This window comes from Citrus sinensis, chromosome 3 (assembly GCF_022201045.2).
Source record: "Citrus sinensis cultivar Valencia sweet orange chromosome 3, DVS_A1.0, whole genome shotgun sequence".
In the NCBI taxonomy this organism is placed as follows: Eukaryota; Viridiplantae; Streptophyta; class Magnoliopsida; order Sapindales; family Rutaceae; genus Citrus; species Citrus sinensis.
The window spans coordinates 24,058,226-24,081,043 of record NC_068558.1 but is presented as its reverse complement, the minus strand read 5'-3'; the positions used below and the strand labels follow the sequence as shown (position 1 = coordinate 24,081,043).

The following is a 22,818-nucleotide window of genomic DNA, read 5'->3' as shown; positions in this document are numbered from 1 at the left end:
TTAGTAATCTACTTTATTTCTCTCAAGTTATAATTTTAAAATTTATATTTTCACTAGAGACATGATTGAAAGCATTTTTTTTAAATTAAAATTGTCTATTAAAATAATTATTTTCAAGTGTTAACATAAATGCAGTAAAATGTATGATTTCATAAAAATAGTAGTAAAGTATAGTCTCCTAATATTTTTGTTACCTTTTTGTTATTCCGTAATTCTTAAAGTAGTAAAACGATAATAATATTTTTTTAGTATTATATTAGATAGTATAAAAACTGTAGACATTTGAATTGCAGCCTAGTATCTATCAAAACCTATCTTGATTTATTCAAGTTGAAGTACAACTTAAAAATTTATAACTAAAGGATAAATAAATATGCTTCCACAGTCCACAAGAGAGAAGAACTCTCAAACTCAAAGATGATGCACGAGATGCCTCAACAAACTCAAATAAGGAGTCATTGTCTAATATTCAAAATCTATTTGAAGAATAATTGATTATAAATAGTTACAAACTTTTTTTTTTCCCACCTTGGCTGGGACTTAAAATTTTAATAAACCTGAGGAGCCTCGGGAAAATTCTCCCCTTGCTTTGACATTTATGCTGCACAGCCTTGATGTGATAAAAAGATGATAACAACGCGCCCTTGCGTCGATGCATCTCCAATTTACTATACTCCACCCAACTACTTTTTCCTCCTACAAAAACAAAATTCTTCACAATCTTCAAGATTCCAAATCCCACAAATATTTTCGCATCAAAAACAAATAAACAAATCAACCCAGGCTCAAAAAACCAAGATCAATCATTAATGGCTCAGGATCATGATGAAGTTGAGAATGGTTTCAACTCATCACGAAATGATGACGGGCATCATCATCATGACAAGAAAGATAAAAATGAAGGAGAAGGAGGAAAAGAAGCAGAAGAGTTTTCTGTAGAGAGAGCTTTTGATGGCAAAGAGGTACCGTCATGGAGGAAGCAGCTGACAATAAGGGCTTTTGTTGTGAGCTTTGTGCTGAGTGTGCTCTTCACATTCATAGTCATGAAGCTGAATCTCACCACTGGTATTATCCCTTCACTCAATGTTTCAGCCGGCCTTCTGGGTTTCTTCTTTGTGAAAACATGGACAAAGTTTCTTGAAAACTCAAGAATTTTGAGACAGCCCTTTACAAGGCAAGAAAATACAGTCATTCAAACTTGTGTTGTTGCTTCCTCTGGCATCGCCTTCAGTGGTATGCATCTCTTTCTTTCCCTTCATTTATGCCCTTTTTTTTGGTAATTGTTTTTAGTTTTATATCTCACGGTCATATGATTTAATAGCTGATAATTAGCTTAGTTTTAATTTCCTGAAAAATAGAGTTTTTCTTTTTTTCGTAATTCTTACGGGAGCAGGATTTGAACCTATGCCTCGATCAATTACTTAACGTGATGATTTTAGAATATTTTTCTGTGGATCAGCTAATTTTAGAAAATTTCTTGCCAGAAGTTTGGAGTTTGAACCGAGTTCTATAAGTAGCGTAGCGCAAATAATTTACTTACCAATTACGTTATTTATAAACTAAAAAAAAACAAAAAATCAGTAAATTTTATTATAAATGAGTCAATTAAGTGTCACTTTTGGACGGAGAAGTGTAATTTTTCAAATTTAGAAGGAGTGCATTTCACGTTTGGCAAAGTTTTCCAAGTCAATGCTTTTCTGTTTAAAAAGCTTAATAAATATATCTTTTACTGTTAGATTTCTGAGGGCTTAAAGTTCCTCAATAGTTTTCTTTCTGTCTTTTTTCAAGTTGAGTGTTTTAAGGTTATCAAGCCAAATTAAGTTTATTTGGGCTGAGCATGCTTTCATTGTCCTGTTAGACTCCACTGGCAATAGTGGGAAGATTCAAGTCATGCTTTCATTGTCCTGTTAGGCTCCACTGGCAATAGTGGGATGATTCAAGTCAATGGAAAAATAATGGATCCAAGAAAAGAGGTTCACACATTAAGGCAAGATTGAAGGCATGACATTGGCGGCCAGTGATAGTTTGACAAATTGGATCTTATAGTATAGAAGGATAAAAAGGTCTTATTAAAAAAATTATTTTTAGGAGATTTTTGACTTTTTATTTTTGGGGTTTTTGGCTGTTTTTATTTATGTCTACAGTCCACACACACACCCTTTTGGCAATTGATCATTTTGAGAGAATCTGTGGCGCAATTGCAGAAGCTGCGCTGACATTGCTTGAAAGGGTGGCATCGTCTTTCATATGTGCTCCTCCATGTGAGCTGGCACATGTCCCTAGGATACTTAAAATCTAATAGTTATTGTCAAATAAATGAATTAATAGCTGCAAAGTTGCAGAAACAAGTCAAGCAAAGCAGAGCTTAATTGAAACTATAAGACAGAAGTAATGGAATAATGTTTGATCCTTATTGTGGAGTTGTGACCATCCATGCGACAGGCACTCTCTTATTTTCAGTCGGCTTCAAGAAGAAACCAATAAGGTTTTAACTTTTAATCACTTTAAAAAGTGATTGCAGTTAAAAAAAGAAAAAGAAAGAAATTGTAGAACTTACTGAGTTTAGATTAAGGTTGATGCCTTCAAGAAAATCCATTTTGCTCCATGCAAGTTCAAATTTTTGAGACTCTCTTCATTATTATCAGCTTATTATTAATCATTCAAATATCGATCTACGAGTAATTTTTCCTTCACAAATATTGGCACTATGTAAAAAATATTGAACTGGGATATGACAAGTTTTATATCACAAATGGTATGTATTAATTTGTTTAAAATTCTGTGTTATTGGTTACTTCTGAACTAACACAGGAGGCTTTGGGAGTTACCTGCTCGGAATGAGTGACCGCATTGCATTACAATCTGAAGACACCAATCTTGGCTACAAAAATCTGTCACTAACTTGGATTATTGGCTTTCTCTTCGTTGTTAGCTTTCTTGGCCTCTTCTCAGTGGTGCCTCTTCGAAAGGTACACTCTGCATATACAATCGAGAATACAGAGCTATAAAAGAGAAATCAAGTTTTCTTGCTTGATTTTGTGAATATTTTCATTCATCTTGACCGGTGAAAGCATTCTTTGTTTGTTTCAGGTAATGATCATAGACTTTAAGTTGACATATCCAAGTGGCACGGCAACTGCTTATCTAATCAATAGCTTCCACACTCCCGAAGGAGCCAGGCTAGCAAAGTAGGTCACTCTTTTCAGTTAGTGCAATGTACATAGGTTTGATCATGTAAAAATTCAGACTTTCTAATTCTCTATTCTGATAGGAAGCAAGTGAGAACACTCGGCAAGTTCTTCTCCTTCAGCTTCTTGTGGGGTTTCTTCCAATGGTTCTTTACTGCTGGAGACAATTGTGGATTCGTTAGCTTCCCTACTTTTGGGCTCAAAGCATATGAATATAGGTATGCATACTTCACAATTTTGAACAAATACATTTTCATTACTTATTTCTAGCCCAATGTTATTCATAAATGTTTCGGCTGATGCCCTTCACGCGATATGTGCATTGTGCAGGTTTTATTTTGACTTCTCAGCAATATATGTTGGGGTGGGGATGATTTGCCCCTACATTATAAACATTTCGGTGTTACTTGGAGGAATTCTCTCTTGGGGTCTAATGTGGCCTCTCATAGAAAAAAGAAAGGGTGATTGGTACTCGGCAGATCTAAGCCCAACCAGCTTACAAGGCCTTCAAGGTTACAAGGTAATTACATTGCCCTTTCAGAGATAAATGCCATTGTCTTATGCTTCGTGAAGAATGATCCTCTTCATTGATTGTTTCCTTATGCTCTGATTTCAGGTATTTATCTCCATTGCCTTGATCCTAGGTGATGGTCTGTACAACTTCTGCAAGGTGCTTAGTCGCACCCTTGTGGGTTTGTTTTATCAAGTCCGAACTAGAAACGCCAGCAGTGATCTCCCAGTAGCTGAGAATTCCTCTCCTGAGACTGCTAAACTCTCCTATGATGACCAGCGCCGGACAAGACTCTTCCTCAAAGATCAAATTCCAACATGGTTTGCAATTTCAGGCTATGTGGCAATCGCTATTGTTTCCATCATCGTTCTTCCACACATCTTCCATCAACTTAAATGCTACCATGTGTTGGTCATCTACCTCTTTGCACCAACTTTGGCTTTCTGTAACGCATACGGATGCGGACTCACTGATTGGTCACTTGCATCCACCTACGGAAAGCTTGCAATCTTTATGATTGGGGCATGGGCTGGTTCTTCTCATGGTGGAGTTCTTGCTGGCCTTGCGGCATGCGGAGTCATGATGAACATTGTTTCAACTGCCTCTGACCTCACACAAGATTTCAAGACAGGTTACCTTACCCTGGCTTCTCCTCGATCCATGTTTGTTAGCCAAGTGATTGGCACCGCAATAGGCTGCATAGTTTCCCCATGTGTCTTTTGGCTTTTCTACAAGGCCTTCGATGACCTTGGGGTTCCCGGAAGTGAATATGCTGCTCCGTTTGCCATGGTTTATCGTAGCATGGCTAAGTTGGGGGTTGAGGGTTTCTCAGCTTTGCCAAAGAATTGTCTCTTGCTTTGCTATGTGCATTTCGGAGCAGCCATTGTGATAAATCTGATTAGGGATTCAATACGCAAGGAGTGGGCAAGGTTCATTCCTCTCCCAATGGCAATGGCAATTCCTTTTTACTTGGGGCCGTACTTTGCCATTGATATGTGTGTTGGAAGCCTGCTTTTGTTCATCTGGGAAAAGATAGACAAGGCAAAAGCAGATGCTTTTGGTCCAGCAGTTGCTTCCGGTTTGATTTGTGGCGATGGAATATGGACTTTGCCCAGTTCCATACTTGCTCTAGCAAAGGTCCAGCCGCCCATTTGCATGAAGTTTTTGTCAAGGAGAACCAATGCCAGGGTTGATAAATTCTTAGGATCTTAATTTTCAGCCCTCGATGAATCCAGTTGAAGTTCCACCATGCGCTTATCGTTGTTGAAGCATCCTGAACTTGTAAAATACCGCTTCTTTTTACTTCTTTTCCACTTTTTCCTCGTGTGAAGTAGGATAGCTTGCTTGTGCTGAAGTATATTATTGTACTGTAAAATCAGGTATAAACTCATGCTTTGGTTTGAATCCTGTACTGTGATAGAAAGTGAAAGGAAATGTCACAAGCTATAATCGAATTTCTGAATTCAACATAACTTGCAGAAGATTGATGTTGCAGTCACTATGTGCATTATCCCATTGTTTGGAACAAGGGATCCAGTAATCGACATATAAACTTCATTTTAGCAATTCTACTAAACTCTTCAAAATATTATCTTTCTGATAAGTTAAAAAATTCCTATAATACAGAGCTGTTCCGGCTACAAAGCTTTTCCGGAAATCTGTTAATAACATTTTCAGGTCCTATCTTGCCATGGATCTAAATAAACGGGGATGGAATATTTTAAAGCCTTGACTCACTTCAAGTAAGAGCTTTGCGTCAGACAGCTTTTCATCGCTGAAACAATTTACGCTCAAGGCTCTGTAAGAAAACATTTCCAGATATTTGCGATGCTTTCCGGATTTCCGAAACATCTTTTTGCTTCTGCCGTAATTTAGTTCATCAGCCTGTTGTGGGATGACTAAGGTTTGGCGATGATTTTGAGTAGCTGATTATCTAATGTGGCAGGATTATTCCCTCTACTGCAAAAAAGCTAACTAATATTCCGGGTTATACCACTGCCAGTAATTTGCAGATTTTGATCGATGCAGTTATGTTGAAGATCTGGCAAACCAGCAAAAGAGTTAGATCTGGCTTAATAGTTTTGCATTTGTAACTCTTTGGCGGTAAAGCACAGGCATGTGTCAAATTCACAATAAAATAAACTGGAAAAACGACAGGACGGAAGTAGTGCAAATATAGGTTAAATAGTAATCAACCTGTCTGAACTTCATCTGTTTCTTCCTTGTGAAAGCATATTTATATCAGCAGAATGGTTAAGAATTAACTTTCTCCCGGCAGTAAAAAAGTTTAAAAGCAAAAATGTGACAGGAAAATACATGACATAAAATTTTAGCAAACTGAATAATTGAACCAAAATCCTCAAAATGCTCTAGAAGAACCAAACTCCAAACTGTGTAATCCTAACTTAGAAAAAATTTTAAAAAAACAAAATTCTTCAAAGATGAAGACAGAAACACGGACACCTGGGAACCAGAGGCTAAAAACCTTAAAATAAAAATAACATAAAACAAGAGCAGCTAAATACAAAACATGATCTAATTATGAAACTGGATGGGAAAGCCATCTCATCTATCAAGGACATGATCTAATTATGAAATTGGATGGGAAAGCCATCTCATCTATCAAGGACCGTGGAGCATTTAGGTACAATACAATATTGATGTAGGTGTATTTTCAAGCTTCATACTTCTGTCCTTCCTATTTTATAACAAGAAAAAAAAAAAAAAAAAAAGCCTGCAAGAAAGCCAATTTGTGATAATTGTCGAATTCAGCTGCGACTCATTACCATCTCCAATTTTTGTTAAGAGATTATAATCCTATGCTCTTCACAAACTCTATCTACCGTACTTCAAAATATGCAGTAATATTCACGCTTCAAATTTGCTTTGGCATTTCTGTAGCATTGCAGCGTGTCATAATCTCAAGCAAATCAGTCTTCATCGGAGACATTCCAGTCTTCATCAGTATCCTGAATAAGTCAAATTACGATAAGCTTAGAAAATCAGCCCTTGAAGTATGTTACTGAATGGTTTCCATACCTTAGTTATATAAGAAATCAGCAGCAACATCACTATGCACAATTGTCAATTGTCATTTTCTTCTTTTTTAAATATCAAACTCCAGGGGAACAAGGAATTGTCAATTCAAGTTCAGCAGCAACAATGTGAAATTTATCGTGCAAGTTCAATTATCATCATATTGGCATGCAAGACAGTCTAACAACAACATAAAATTTAAATGGGAAGTTGAACCTGTGATGAGCTTGAGAATTCTTCAATGTCGTCATCTTCAATCTGCAAAATTGCACACAAGTTTAAACACACATTAACTAACAAATGTTATAGTAAAAAAAGTCAAAATGTATCTCCAAATCACATAAATTAAAGCCAGATTCCAGCAGAGACTTGAGTGACAACTTCCAACCAACCACCAGACTGAATATGAATTTAGTTTTAAATTCAATACAGGAAGACCCATCCACTTTGACCATTCTCAATTTAAAGTGCCATTTGTAATTGGAGACAAATTAGAACCGATCATTTCCTTAACAAAAACAATGTACATACAACATTTGAATCTCAATTAAATGCCATCTATCTATGACAATCAAGCGTCATGTAACTGTTGCGTTTTATTCCATTATTGAGGCGATAATTTTGTGGCACCAATTAATAAGTGACATCCTAGATGCACAAAAGTTGGGTACGAACTTAGAATTCCAACTCTATGCCCATACAAAGTTGGAATATTAAGTTGGTACTCAACTTTGTAAGTGTACATTATTCATTTGTATGTGTAGCATTATTCATATATATTAAATCGAAGATATCTGAATGATGAAACATTTAGCATGTAGAAAAATGAATTCTTGCAGCTGCATAATCTAGGACTTTCATAGCGTACAAAATTTCAAACGACCATGCACTCCTCATATTTACAGTAATTTGCACCTAAAAGGCATAATTATCTCAAGTGTTGGCATCAAAATCTCAGGTGTTTTAATAGCAACAATACGACTATGTATTCTTCATACTTATAGTAATTTGCACTTGAAAGCCATAATTATCTCAATTGTTTTAATGGCAGCAATACTGAAAGGCATAATTATCTGTATGGATCCCTTCCCATTTGACTAACTCTGAAAAACTTTTGAATATGTCTCGAGATTCTTTAACAAACTAACAGCTAGCAAATAATTACTGCTGATAAACTCATCTTTGTTGGGAATGTGAAATTTAAAGATAGAAATACAGATGGCCAGTCGGGGGATGGCACGTGGCACGGTACGGGCATGGCAGGTGTCCGTACAACACGGCACGACATTACCCGCACATGGGCTGGGCTAAGCTGGGCTGAGAATTTTAGGCATGTAGGCCTTAAAAGCATAGCACGTAAAAAGGCCCGCAATAAGCACGTTTCACTTTTTAATGAAAGTAAACTTAAAATTTTATGATTTAAAATTAAATTTTTATATTATATTAGCGTAAGTTTTTTAAATTCATTTAATTCTTAGTTTAAAAAAAATACTCTAATTGATTTATATTTATAATTTATTAAATGAATAATTGATACCATTGTTTTGATAAATAAAATTTGAAATATCATGATTTTATAAAATGTATGTATTAATGTTATTATGGACTATGATCTATGACTAAGTCCAAGTGAACAATTAAGTTAATCCTTAAGAAAAATTTATTATTGTTGTTGTTAAATATTAAAAAAGAATTCTAATATTGTAGGATCTAACTGAGTAATTAGTATTACGTTCTCTTACTATTATTAGTTTATTATTATTGAATATGGACTTAGTTTTGAATTTGACTAAATGCACATAGACCTAAAAAGGTACATAGGCTTAAAAAAAGATAACCAATAGTTTGCATGCCCTCTTCAAAAAAAAAAAAAGCTTGTCGTGCATTTTTTCTTAAGCATGGAATGGCACAACCTACGGCACAACACGCGTGGATGGCACGAGTGGGTACAGCACTTGTGTCGGGCGGAGCCTAAGCTAAAAAAAATGGGCACGACATGTCACGACACGAGCCACATGGTGGGCATGGCACGGCACGAGCCCGAGCCCGCATGGGCCTTCCTTTGACGGCTGGCATGGCCTGTTAGCCATCTCTAAATAGAAATTTATTCTCTTAAACTACTTACTGATTCCAATTGTGAATTGTTGTTTTCTTAACTTTTATCTGTACACATTCCCTGCTCTTTCCTATACAAAGTTACGATGTACAGCAAAATCATGTAACAATGCTGACAGCATTGACATGGAAGACAGTATTAGTGTCAAGGAGACTCACAATGTTGCAGTTCTTGTACATTATTACTAGCATAAATTCTGGAAATGTAAAATGGATTCTTAGCATAAAGAAACACCATAATTGTAAATCATAAACAGTACCTCAGATATTCTCTTCTTTGCTTTCTTTCTTGTCCCTAAAACTTGACAGATATCAGACAATAAGTCACATACATTATTAAGCAGAAACATAACAGTGCAAAAGCTTTAAGCAGTTCTGAAATGGCTCAATGTCAGTCAGGCAACAAAACAAAAGGACATTTATCAACTTTGCTAATGTTGAAGTCCAAGATTGGCATAGCTATCACACAGAAAAATTTCAGTTCCATCAGCTGGTACTCTTTGAACTTCACAGTACTGCACCATTCAAGCCAAAAGGTTTAATAATTTAGAGTTGCCAAAACTGCACAGCCATACAACCATTATGATTAATTCCTGGTGTCTTATCAAAAAAATATGCAATCTAGCTCAAACTAATTGCTCAACCTATATAACATGTGGCATGTACCAGACTTACATATTTTCCTTGGGTCAAGGCCAACATCTATTATCTGTTCCTTTCCCGTTGCATCCAATTTGTAAAAGAGGCATACACATCTACAAGTTTTAAGCTTTTAACCATTAACTGTAACTCATTATATGCACGGGGCTCAAGATTAAGTATATAAGTGCATTTTAAGTTCTTCACATTTTGTGAGTTCTAATGGTTCCCCTCTATAAATTTCCTTACCACAGGAATTACTTTTCTCATTTCCTAAGTCCTCATAAGCACTGATCAGTATATTGAACTTCTGAAGACTCAAAACTAAAGGAGCCAAGCTTACATAATGGAAACTATGCCTAATCAGGGGTCATTATTTCTTGGTTTATCTCCAACACATGGCAACTCCAACTAATAATTAAACAAGGTGACTAAAAACATCATTGAAATTTAGTATAGATCATTATTTGCAAAGATTCCCAGTACTTACACAAGCTAGTACGTCAAATGCTAATCATTCGGTCTTCAGTAGTAGTACTTCTTGCGTGCAACAAAAAATCTGTACTCTGTTTCTTCTTTCATTTCTAAATTTACAACTCTAATATATAACAATTACAGAAACTATGCACATACAAAAACTCATACCATTCATATGTCCAACCAATATCATATTGTATGAGAGAGAGAAAAGGGAGGGCGGGAGTGGGGTGTGGAAACTAACCAATACTCTTTTCTTTGATTATTTTTCTTTTTCCCTTGGGGACTTTATCCTGCAACAACAGCAGAAACTATTCATTCTGTGCCCTTCACCACCAGTGAGTAGTTGTCATGAAAAGGCAAAGACAAACCATACTTGAGACTAGAACTTGTGGGAAGCAATAGGGGAAAAAAGAAGAAAACAGAAATACAAAGCTCCCTCTAACCTGATCACTATTACTTTTTAAACCATTCGGCTGCAACTTCTGAGCAGAAGCTGGAAGAAATTAATGGCAGTTATTATTCTGAATTTTGTAATTGCATGTCTTATGATAATTTAAGGATCTGGATGATCAACCACCTTTTGATCCTGAAGATTTTTTCGAACTGCTTGGGGAATTCTGGAATCAGAACAACTTTCTTAGCAAAATGTGCCACAGGATATAGTATAGCGTTCTACATAACAATGACCAGGAACCAAGGACAAATGAACATGCATGGATATGACCCAATCAAGAAAAACCTGCTGAAAGCCCGGGAAGGCAGGTGAACTGCAGTAATTTACCAGGTAAAGTTTAATCCACACTAATATCAATGATATTTTAGCATCAGGAAATTTCTTTAATTCTTTTTCAGACTTCTTTCTAGCAACAACGTAATGTAATTAAAATGACATTTCAGACCTTACTAATGACACTCATATAGGAACCTTTTATTATAAGTAATCTCAGGAAAGTATTTCTTAGCAACATTGAACAGTTTCAGTTACTATAATAGATTCTGTTGAGCCTTACCTTTTTCCCAACCTTCTTAAACAGTGTAGATATGGTTGCTTGAACAAGTGAGCTGTGATTACTGCCCAAGTCATCCCTGGACTTAGCAGCTGACTTGGAAATTTTTTTATTCTTAGCCACAGGCTCTATAGGTGATTGAATTTTCTTCGAGGAACCATTCTTTTCAGCAGCATTCCCACTGTCAACGTCAAGAACTACAGAACCAGGATTACCCATCTGTATTAACCAATTGAGGCAACCAATAAGTAGTTGACATTCAGTAAGCGATTACATACAGAAATTACAAAGTTCCAAAATTCAATTTAGCAAGAAAAACATAATGTTGAACAAGTAACTAATCAAGGTCTATTAAATTAGGATTTAGCCAATGGTATGTTCACTAGTTAAAACATCAAGCTTCATGTCAACCTTCTTTTCTTCTCCCTCAGATATGTCAGCAACTTTTTCATCAGGATTGTCCTCTGAAAACATTTCTGAAAATCTGAATCAACAAAAGACATCAGAAATTATTTGAACTTGCAATCTTCCGAAAAACTTTAAGCTTCTGAAAACGTAAGGTTAACAAAGCTAAATAGAAAATCTGAACCTGCCGGGTAGATGAGAAAAAGCGCGGAATCAGAGATCAACAGAAATTTGGTAGGAAGGACGATAGACTAACAAAGATTAACTAAAAGTTCCTGTGGTTGTCAATCTTTTAATTAAAAATTAGTTAAACAGCTTCCTTATACATCCAACTTTTTCAAACACCACCACATACTTCGAATTATGGATAACCTGGCCACAGTTGCCAAACCATACTGAGAATCAATGACAATACCAGAAAATTTCATGGAAGAATGAATATGTGTTTTGGTGTCTTATTAATCTAATTGTTTGTAGGAAGTACTTTTGCAGCAATAATGCCCATCATAATCTTCCAGCACAAAAATTATACACATGCATCACTAAGATAGTAGACTAGTGAATTGAATCATCAGGCAAAACAATGTATCATCATATAAGTCAAAGAAGCCTTGAAGCACTTCTCATAAACATTCCTGAAGAAGATAACTATCAGTAAATTGTAAAATAAATGTATCCTAAGCCTTAAATGATTAACTAACTACAATGACTAGATCAATCACATCTAAAGGGGACTGGATGATGCTTTAATATTTCAGGCAATATGAGGATGGTTGCAGCTGCTGCCAACATCAGTAAAGGATGTCAAGTGAAATAAAATGGTTAGAATAATACTTGAACTTTTTCCCAGCAGTTCTACTCGAGTGTTGAACAGGTGTCGTTTCCATCTTTTCTTTTAATTTTTTTTCAGCATCAGAAAATTCATCTTCACACTCAGCCTCAGTGGAGATTTCTTCTAATTCTTTCATTCCGGTCTTGTGAACACCTTGTTTAGATGCTTCACCAGCACCACCTTTAAAGTCATATTCCACGTTTTGTCCCTGAACCACAAAAACATTTTGTATCTTCCAATAAGCTGACAAGTATACGAGCAATATACACATTCAACACCTAACAAACTGGTAATAAAGATCCAACCTCACTCAGTTCTTTGGGAAAATCGAGTCGGGCTTCGTCTAGATTCTCATCTCTTTTTCCAATCCACCAGCCATCGGAAAATACAATCTGGAAATTCAGCCATTAATGATAAAAAATACTAGAAACCGCCCAAAAGTTTGTTAAAAGCACAGTAAAGAATAATGAAGCATGCATACAATTGTTTAGAATTTATAAAAATACGAGGGCCAGTGAGGAAGAAGGAATTTAGCATGTTTTCACTCTTATTAACATGCAAGGTGATCATATCGAGGTCCTAGAGTATAGAATAACATTAACGCAAATATTATGGAACTATAGCTTCAAAACATGGTATACTTGCAAAATGAAGGTCATACTAAAGGAGGAGAAAAATCCCCTATGTCAAGAAAGTATAAGATAATAAAATGGATGCTGCATAGATGTTTAATTAAACCATATAACTAAAGAATCCAACTTGAGGGCAGTGTAGTAGGTTACAATCTTGGTAGCTGTGAAACTTGTGGGATGTAATATCCCAAGTTAGTGACCCCAAGGGAGATTACAAGAAATTGGAAACCAAAGGTCTTAACCAGTCAATAAAACCGTCAGGGTTACTGCAGAGAGTACTGGGCATGCTCTGAAATCATCCTCTCAACAGGTGCTGTCAACCAGCCCCCACCCAGCCCAACCACTTTATTTGATTCAAGAAGAACAAATTCTAATTTGTTTCTTCCTAGGCACTGTCCTAACACCAGGCTGCTTGTATAAGAAATTATCCCCTGATATTCATAGACATCTGATGACTTAAAAGAATAAGCTTCTAAAGTAAAGGTACGATTATCATACCCTTATCTGGTTATTCAGCAGGAATGGGGGAAAGAAAAATTATTGAAGCAAAGTGAAAGTTAAATCATAGAAAACTTTTCTAGGTTGCTCAATCTTTGATTGAGTAATCAAAACTTCATTTTTTCTCTATATTGTAATGGTTACATATGATGTTTTTCATCACTGGACGCTCAATAATGTAAGCGTTTCATGCTGTTGACAATTCTATCTGCAATACACTTCCCCATTCTACCCCAACCAATTTAACAATTACAAAACCTCTAAAACAAAAACAATAAAAAAATAGTAAATATTTCACAAAGTTATCAAATATCCAAGCGAAAAAGAACCCAAAAGAGAAACCGAAGAAAACAAAACCACGTACCATGTTGTCAAAATAATCCTCACACATTACATTCTTCCCACCTCTAGAGAACTGCAAAGTCAAGTACCTGTTCTCCGGATATAAAATAGTCCCAAACAACTTCATCCGACCCTAAAATAACATTCACAAAACAAATGATAATGAGTTATTACACTAAAAGTATACAAATAAACCCCTGCACGGACAACAGAGCCATTGAGGTTAGCTACCAAGCAAAAACAAACAGTTATGAACATAAACATTGAAGATTTCAAAGTGCATTCATACTTGTTGTGTGATGAAATCAATAAACGTTTAAGTGGTTGCTGGAATTTATCAAGCAGTTTAGATAGATTCCTAAATGTGTACGGAATCATGACAAAATTAACAATAACAATAATAATAACATTAAAAAATAAAAATAACCTGAGGAAAATCAAGATAGAGAATGGGGTTCTGGGTGCCCAAATTCTTTAATTCACCGATCCTGCCGCCGCCCTTCGGAGCCAAAAGACCCGGAAAGGAGAACAAGAAGCGATTCTTTCGCTGAGATGATTTCCTGAGAATGTCTTTGCCGTGGTGCTTGATGACTTGCTTCGAGGGGCCCAGAGGCGCAAAACCCCTGGCTGGATTCTCTGCTACTATCTTCCTTCTGATTGCAAGATTCTTCAGCCTCGTCCGCTCCACGTTCTTGTCTTCTTCATTCTTCTTTGATTTTGACGTCGAAGGATTCACCATTTTTGTTGTCTTTTTGCTCAAAATCTACGTGGGGTTTGTGGGTGAATGCTGTGAGTTTTTTTTTTTTTTTTGGGCTATTCTTGCTTCAAGGAATCAAGGCGGGAAGCTGCAGTTATTCTTCTGCGCTATGTCGAATATGAAAAGGGAAGAAAGGAAGAGGAATTTGTTCCCCCGCTATACCCTTAAAATATGGTATTTATTTAAATATACTCTCGTAATTTAAAATTCTTGATATATGTCTTTTTTTTTATGTGTAATTACTGAATTACTCTAATTAAAAATCTAATTCCTCAAAATCATTCACGACCAAGTCGCGTACACAACGCCCAATTCCCTTAATTCAAACATATTGAATCCAATCGAAACAGAAAAAAAAATAAGCTCTCGTCCGGTGAGGTTGTTGTGTAGTTTCACCAGTACCAAGTTGTTGGCACAACTCTCTCAAATGAGTTCGATGAGCATCCTAAGATTTACGGGATGAAGTTGTGGGCCACAAATGAGGCTTGGGCCTAGTCCAAGTTCTGGTGAGTGACTTTGTTCATATTCTAGGATTCAACCATCTTTATTGAATGACTGGAGTGAGATCGGTTTAGCTGGTATATTTGTGGGTTTCTCCAATTGTTTGGTTTTCATCAGGTACTTTCTTAGAAAGATGTGAAAGGTTAAGAAAAGAAATGGTCAAATGCTTGCCATTAACGAGGTGTACTTCGTTTTAATTTTAAGTCTTTATGCTTGAATCTTTCTTTTATAGTACTTTTTTCTCTTAAAAAATTATTAGAATGAAAGAAGATTGAAAGCCTTTGTGGCTTATCTTTAGTCACCCAATGGTTGGGTGTTTGTAGGCTTGGCAAAATGCGGGTCAGTCCGGATTTTGGTGTTGTCCGGGATCGGACTGGATGAGAGAAATACAAGATCGGACCAGGGTTAAAACCCGATTTTTTCGGGTCTGAGTTTTGATCCGGGCTTTCTAAACCCACATGTGATAACTTCAATTTTTTTTCTTCAATTTTTTCTTTCATTTTTCTAACAATGCAAATTTAAAAAAAAGAAAATAATCAAATAAACTCATTCAATCTCAAACTTTAAAAAAGAAAATAGTCAAATACAAATATATAACACACTAACAATGCAAATTTTGCACAAATGATAAATTAAAATTATTTCAATCTACTTTCTAATACCTACATTCATCCCATTTCTAACTTAAACTCATTCAATCTATATATAAAATAAATAAATTAAATTCAACAACACAATAATCACACAATAAATTTAAATAATATCCAACATATCATAAATTCATAATTATATATTTATATATATATTTTTTAATTTATTAAAAAATCGGGTCCGGTCCGGGTTCCGAGTTTTTGGTGTTGAACCCGAGCCCGGGCCCGGAAATGTCCGGGTTTGAGAATTTCAAACCCGGGTCCGGTTTTTATGTGCATGCGGTCTGGGTTTTGCCCGTACCGGATTGGCCGGGTCTGGTCCGGGCGGGCTTTTTTGACACCCCTAGGTGTTTGGTTTCTTTTTATTTGTTTCATCCTGAGATTGGCTAGGAGAGGTAAAGGGTAGGTAGAGGAGTTTTATTATTGGGAGCTTAGTAATTATGGATGCTGAGGAATTGATTCGCAAGTGTCAGGCAGTTCACTTAAAGGAAGAGGAAGAAGATATAGTTACTTTCATGGGAAGAATAAAGATACATGGAGAGAAAATGGTTGCTCATTGCCTTGTTGGAAAGGTGCTGCTTACAAGAGCATTAATAGAGAGGGTTTGAAGACAACACTGCAACAAGCTTGGAGAACGATCAAAGAGGTAAAGATTGAAAGTATAGGGAATAATATTTTCCTGTTTAAATTTGCTTCTGAAGAAGAAAAGAAAAGGATCCTTATGGGGGGGACCATGGCATTTTGATAAGGCTCTGATATTGCTAACAAAACCAGCAAGTATTAGAGATATTAAAGATCAGTCTTTCACTCATATAATATTCTGGGTGCAGATCCATAATATACCCATAATGTGTATGAATAGAGAGGTCATACAAAAGTTGGGGGAGAGGATTGGTCTGGTAAAGGAAGTAGAAATGAATGAAAATGGTTTATGCATAGGGCAGTTTGTTCGAGTCCGAATATCCATAGACATCACAAAGCCTCTAAAAAAAGTTGTATTCTTGCAACAAGATAGGGCTAAAATCCCAATGCCAATTCTGTATGAAAAATTACCAGATTTTTTTATTTTTGTTGTGCGCATATCGGCCATCAATATAGAGAATGCTTAAAATACAAAGGTCAATAGAAAAAAGATTTGCCTTTATGGTGGATGGATGAGGACAGCTACACAAGCTAAAAGGGCAAAACAAAATTGGAACAGTGAGGAGTTAATCGAGAACTATTTCAATCAAAAGCTAATGTCACAATAGCAAGCAACCCAAAATCACACCAAAACCAACACAGCCCGCTTGGAAAACACAGACCATATAAGGGTAAAGAGGGTACAGAGGGAGAGTACACTGGAGAACCAGTGGATACAAGTCACAAATCAGGGGCTGACATAGAGTAATTAATGCTGAAGACTTCAGAGCTGGAAAATCTGCAAGAAGATTATCAATGCAAGATCAACGAGAAAACCAAGGAGCAGGACAAGGCAGCTCAAAATGAAAATCAAGTGAGAAGCAAAAGTGTGAAGGCAGTAAATGAGATTTAGAGGGAAAATAAGAGCCCTGAATGAAATGAACAGTTACGGGAACTGGTTAAAGGAAAAAAGGCTTAAGAAATGCTTAATAATTCAGACGAAGAAGAGGTAGTTAATGGGCCAAATAGAGCAAAAGCGAAGCCCAAAAGTAAGAAGTGGAAGTCACAAGCTAGAAACACGAAGATGGTAGGAGGGAGTGCAATCGGGCCAACCAATATCAAAAGGCCCAACAATGAGGTTAGTTGGTCCAGTCCAGTCCAGAAAGAAAAAAGAAAAGAATACTGAGCTCATTAAGGCAATCTCCAAAATACAACCAATTAAGCCCATTAAAACAAACGCTCAATCATAAGCTCAAAAGGGCTTTACAAGCAACTAGACAACTGAAACTAGTTGATAAAGAGCAAGATGCAAAGGAGGGATTGGAGGTAATGAAGGAAGATTTATCAGCGGGAGCTGGTGGCCAGCCCCGCCGGCAGTCATGAAGATCTTAAGTTGGAACGTTCGAGGTTTGGAGAAGCCTCGAACGCGTCTAGCAATAAAAAAAATTCTCCACCTGCATCGGCCCTAAATCTTTTTCTGCTGTAAAATAAAGATGGCGGCTCAACATGTTAACTTGGTGTGTAGGAGTTTCAATTTCAAGAATTGCTTTGCCATAGATAGAATTGAAATAGGAGGAGGACTAGCTTGGTTTTGGAGCTCGGCAGTAGAAGTCAACATCAGTTCTTATAGCTCCCATCATATAGATGCAGTGGTGCACAATGAAAATGGATTGGTATGGGGATGTAAGGGGATCTATGGCCATCCAGAATCCATCCAAAAGTAGCATACTTGGACTCTCCTGAAAATGTTAGCAAATCTTTCTTCCTATCCTTGGTGTTGCTTTGGTGACTTTAATGGAAGTATGCACATGCATGAGAAGCACAGGGGGAGCAATCAAAACTTAAATATAGTAGTTGACTTTAGAGAGGCTGTACAAACTTGTAACCTGGTAGATATATGATATAAGGGGTCTTCATTTACATGGTCAAATAGGAGATATGGACCTCACTTTATTGAAGAAAGGCTTGACAGATTCTTGTATAGCAAAAATTGGAGAAGTAAATTCCATGATACTACAACAACAAACCTTGCTAATTGGGTATCTGATCATTGCCCGATTATTTTAGAGGTGAAAGAGAGAGGTGCGGGGTCAAAGTATGTAAGCAGATCCTTTTCCCGAGACCACTACGAGGATATGTGGAGTTCGTACAAAATCTGTAATAGCGTAGTTAAAGATGAGTGGAAAAGCTATTGTATTAAAGGGTGGGAGAACCCAGTGCATGCTTCCAGAGGGCAGCAAAAAGTACTTTAATTCAGCTCAAGTTCTGGAGTAAAGATGAGTTTGACAGCAGACAAAGAAAATATGACAAGTTAATTCAGCAATGGAAAAACCTTAAACATAACACTGCAAGGCTGGGTAATGGAGAAGAAATAAGAAAGATCGAGAGTCAAATAAACAACATGCTGCTTGAAGAAGAAATTTATTAGAAACAAAGATCGAGAGCGAATTGGCTAAGAGAATGAGATAAAAATACGAAGTACTTCCACTCCAAGGCATTGGCTTAGAAGAGAAAGAATAAAATTTGGGAAGTATAAGATAAGAATGGGGTTTGGAAAACAAAGAGAGATGATATATAGAAAGGGAGTTTTGTGGATACTTCCAAAAGTTGTTCACTTTTTCTAGCCCAACTCAGACTTAAATGGAAATAACTTAGCAAGGTTTATCTCGAAATTTCACTGAGGAAACAAATGGCCAGCTCGAAGATCCTTTCACTCTAGAGGAAATTGCTATTGCTCTATCTCAAATGTGCCCTACAAAGGCCTCGGGACTAGATGGCTTGCCAACCGTTTTCTTCTAGAAACACTGGCAATCAGTTCGCGAGGGAGTAGTTACAACATGCTTACTCATTCTGAACGAGCAAGGTAACCCAACTCTGATCAATCATATTTATTTAGCCTTAGTTCCAAAGATTTCTAAGCCAAAAAATGTGACGGATTATAGGCCTATAAGCCTTTGCAACGTAGTGTACAAGATTGTTGCTAAGATACTGGCAAATAGAATGAAGATTATCATTTCTCAAATCATTTCCCCAACTCAAAACGCATTCATACCCAATAGGCTCATTACGGATAATGTCATTATTGGTTATGAATGCCTCCACAAAATTAGGCACATCAAAGTAAGAAAAAGGGATTGGTGGCGCTCAAGTTGGACATTAGCAAAGCATACAACATAATTGAATGGCACTTTCTGAAGATGGGATTTTCAGTCAATTAGGTGGACTTGATAATGAGGTGTATCACTACTACCTCCTTCTCAGTAATTATAATGAGGTACCAAAAAGTCAAATTCAGCAGGAGAGAGGTATTAAACAATGATGCCCCTTGTCCCCATACCTTTTTATAATTTGTGCCTAGATATTCTCAAATTTGCTAGCAATGGCTGAAGAGAGGCAGAGGATTAGATGATTGAGGTTTACTAAGGATGTTTCAATATCTCATCTACTATTTGCAGATGACAGCCTCATTTTTATGCAAGCATCAGTGACTGAATGTAAGCACTTAAAGGAGATTTTTTATTGTTATACATAAGCATCAGGCCAGCTTTTCAACTTGGAGAGATCTTGTATGTTTTTCAGTGGTAAAATCTCTAAAGCTCAAATTATAGCAATCAGGGGTATATTTAATCTCAAAGTGGTCTCCAAGTATGAGAAGTATCTAGCGCTACCTCAAATGATTGGAAGAAAGAAGACAAGTTTTTTTAACGATGTTAAACTCAAGGCGCTCAATAAAATCTCAAATTGGCAGCATAAGATGTTTTCCAGTGGTGGTAGAGAAGTTCTTATCAAAACTGTAGCCCAAGTAATTCCAACCTACACAATGAGTGTCTTCATCTTCTAAGGGGCCTGTGTGATGACATACAAAGGGCTATAGCGAAATTTTGGTGGAGAGGTGGGGATCGAAGGAAAATAAACATAGAATTCATTGGGCAATGTGGGAACGGTTAAGCCATGCAAAAAGCAAGGGAGGGATGGTGTTTAAAGACTTCGCTAGCTTCAATCAAGCTCTAGTTGCGAAGCAAGGATGGAGGCTCCTCTAGGTTCTCAACTCTCTAGTCTCAAGGGTTCTACAGGCTTGATATTTCAGAAACTTTAGTTTTTTTTAGGGCAGAAGCAGGTTCCAATCCATCATTTATATGGAGAATTATTTTATGGGGTAGGAAAGTAATTAGAAGAGGAATTAGGTGGCGGATAGGGAATGGGAAAAAGACTTCAGTGTATAATGATAACTAGTTACCAAGGCCAAACACCTTTAAGCCTTTTTTCTCCATCAATTTTGTCTGAGAATTCAGTTGTAGCAGATTTTATCAATGAAGAGAACCAATGGGATGAAGAAAAGTTGAACCAACATTTTCTCCAGGAAGATGCATAGGTGATTTTTAAAATTCTCTTACCAAGAGATCAGTCAAAAGATGTACCCTTGTGGCATTTTGACAGAAGAGGGGAATACTTGGTTAAAAGCGAGTATCAACTGGCACTTAAGATTAAATTTCCAGAGAGCTTCAGTAGCTCAAGAATTAATTCAAATCAATGGAATGCTTTGTGATCCCTTGAGCTCCCTGAGAAGATCAAGATTTTTATGTGGAGAGCCTTAAAGGACTTGCTGCCCATTGTTGAGTGTTAGAAAATGCATATTTATAAAGGAGAAAACCGTCATTTTACATTTCAAGTCTTACTAACAACCCTTACTTTTATGTATTTAACCTTCTTGTGATTTAATTACATGTGTTTTATTTTAATTAAGTATTTTATGTATTTTAGGGGCATTATAGTCATTTCACAATAAAGGAGAAATCAGACGGCAAAACGGACATCATTTTTGAACTCAGGACGGTCAAAAACCTTAGGAGGAGCATAAGAGGAAAAATGGCACTATTCACATGTACGGTACTATTCACTTGTACGGTACTGTATACGTTACTGTTCACATAGACGGATGATGACGTGGCATTGACCGATGATGTGGCATTGACTGATGAGGTGTCACGATCCTGTTGGACTAAAATTCTTATGTACTGTTGATGGTGACATGGCAGCATATCAGTGGACGAAAAATCTCACGTACGGTGCGTGCATCACACAGGATTATTTTCAACCAAACCGCGTTACTGTTCATCCGGGTCAAACCGTGTTACTGTTCATCCGCGTGGTCAAACCGTGGACTGTTGACTGATGACGTGGCGCAATCCTGAGCGTCCAAACTGTTTTTAATCCGATGGCCATGATTTACTCCATGTATCTATAAAAAGGGGGCCTCTCCCCCCTAATTTGATATCTCTGAATCTATTTTTGGACTCTGTTTTCTGTAATTCCCTCTCCATCTTGTATTTTATTCGTATTTTAATAAATTCTCATTTTGCCCCTAGTTCAATTATGAGTGGCTAATTTTCTTTCAAGCTTGGGTTGAAGGTGAAGTCTCAACATGTGTCATGGGCTTAATTTGGTAAATTTATTTTCTCTTCCCCTCTAGTTTTTGTGGATGTTTTGACTTCTCGTCGACAAATAATACTAATCTTGTCTAGTACCGCCTTGGTTTCACCGGCCCTCTAGTACAAGGTTATTATTATTTGGCACGATAAGCCCTTAGCACCATATTAATTAGAGCGTGGTTCATAAGGTGTGGATTCCCCCCTCATGATTTAATTGGCATTAATACGGATTATTTAGCCCATGATGCATGTTGATACGGATCCAGATACCCAAGTATGTCAATTTAATAGATTTTCTCTACAATTCATTCTCTCCATTGCAATTCCAATTTTAGAATTTATTCTCGCCATTTTAATTTAAGTTTTAGCATATTCCAAATCACTTCCACCATAAATCCAACCACTCATTTACAAAATTAATTCTACACATAATTAAAATTCACCTCCTCGTGGAATCGACACCCGTCACCATTGATCTATACTACAATAGATTCGTGTGCTTGCGAGTACATTAAAATTTGCACAACACCCATAGCAGAGAACCTCTGGAAAAGAAAGGTGCTGCAAGAGCCAATCTGTCAAAGTTGTAAAAAAAGTGTCGAAACTATTAGCCATGCTCTTTTAGCATGTAAAGCAGCGAAGAGAATATGGCTTCCAGGCCCTTGCACTCTACAAAGCTTGAATCTCCAAAATTGGGACATGCTCAGCAATTTCCAAGAATTGGCAACAAGACTTAAGAAAAATGATCTTGAACTGTGGATAGCCTACTGCTGGGTGGTGTGGTTCTCTAAAAACAAATCCATATTTTAGGGAAAAAAGATTACTCCAGATGAGGCAGCGCCAAAGGCTGAATCAATTATGCTGCTTACTAAAGAGTAAGGAACCCTGATGCATCGCATATTAACAATTCTAGAAGAGAGAAAATGCAATACTAGACCCCCTCCTCAGAACATGTTTAAGATTAATGTTGACGCAACCATAAGCAGCAAGAATCATAGAGCATGTTTGGGAGCTGTAGTAAGAAACTCTTTTGGCAAGGTGGTTGCAGTTGGTTTTTATCAGTCTCTTTTTAACGAAAGTGTAAGTTTTGCTGAGGCAGAAGCTGTTTAGTGGGCATCCAGGTGGCAAAAAAAGCAGCCATTACCTCATGTACAATAGAGTTAGATTGTATGGAG

The 22,818-nt window shown here is 36.8% G+C and overlaps 2 protein-coding genes across 8 annotated transcripts; one reads left to right on the top strand and one right to left on the bottom strand.

Moving 5' to 3' along the window:
- The first annotated feature begins 632 nt into the window (after positions 1-632).
- LOC102612137 (probable metal-nicotianamine transporter YSL5) lies at positions 633-5,171 on the top strand. Its single transcript, XM_006493365.4, has 6 exons — positions 633-1,233; positions 2,812-2,969; positions 3,091-3,188; positions 3,272-3,406; positions 3,519-3,708; positions 3,805-5,171. The coding sequence occupies exons 1-6, from the start codon at positions 810-812 to the stop codon at positions 4,909-4,911; spliced, it is 2,112 nt and encodes a 703-aa protein (XP_006493428.2). The 5' UTR covers positions 633-809; the 3' UTR covers positions 4,912-5,171.
- A 1,046-nt stretch (positions 5,172-6,217) lies between these two features.
- Positions 6,218-14,870, bottom strand: LOC102611651 (DNA-binding protein RHL1). Of its 7 annotated transcripts, none has more exons than XM_025093501.2 (12): positions 14,113-14,869; positions 13,708-13,818; positions 12,519-12,605; positions 12,216-12,421; positions 11,388-11,460; positions 10,980-11,195; positions 10,547-10,586; positions 10,413-10,462; positions 10,211-10,259; positions 9,111-9,151; positions 6,952-6,993; positions 6,218-6,668 (listed from the first exon to the last, which is right to left on the bottom strand). In XM_025093501.2, the coding sequence occupies exons 1-12, from the start codon at positions 14,422-14,424 to the stop codon at positions 6,630-6,632; spliced, it is 1,266 nt and encodes a 421-aa protein (XP_024949269.2). In that variant the 5' UTR covers positions 14,425-14,869; the 3' UTR covers positions 6,218-6,629. The 7 variants fall into 7 exon arrangements, 5 of the variants coding, with proteins under 5 accessions (XP_024949269.2, XP_024949270.2, XP_052292103.1 ...); XM_025093502.2 differs by having other exon boundaries at positions 9,111-9,145; positions 14,113-14,868; XM_052436143.1 differs by lacking the exons at positions 10,413-10,462; positions 10,547-10,586 and having other exon boundaries at positions 14,113-14,870.
- Positions 14,871-22,818: the final 7,948 nt, after the last annotated feature.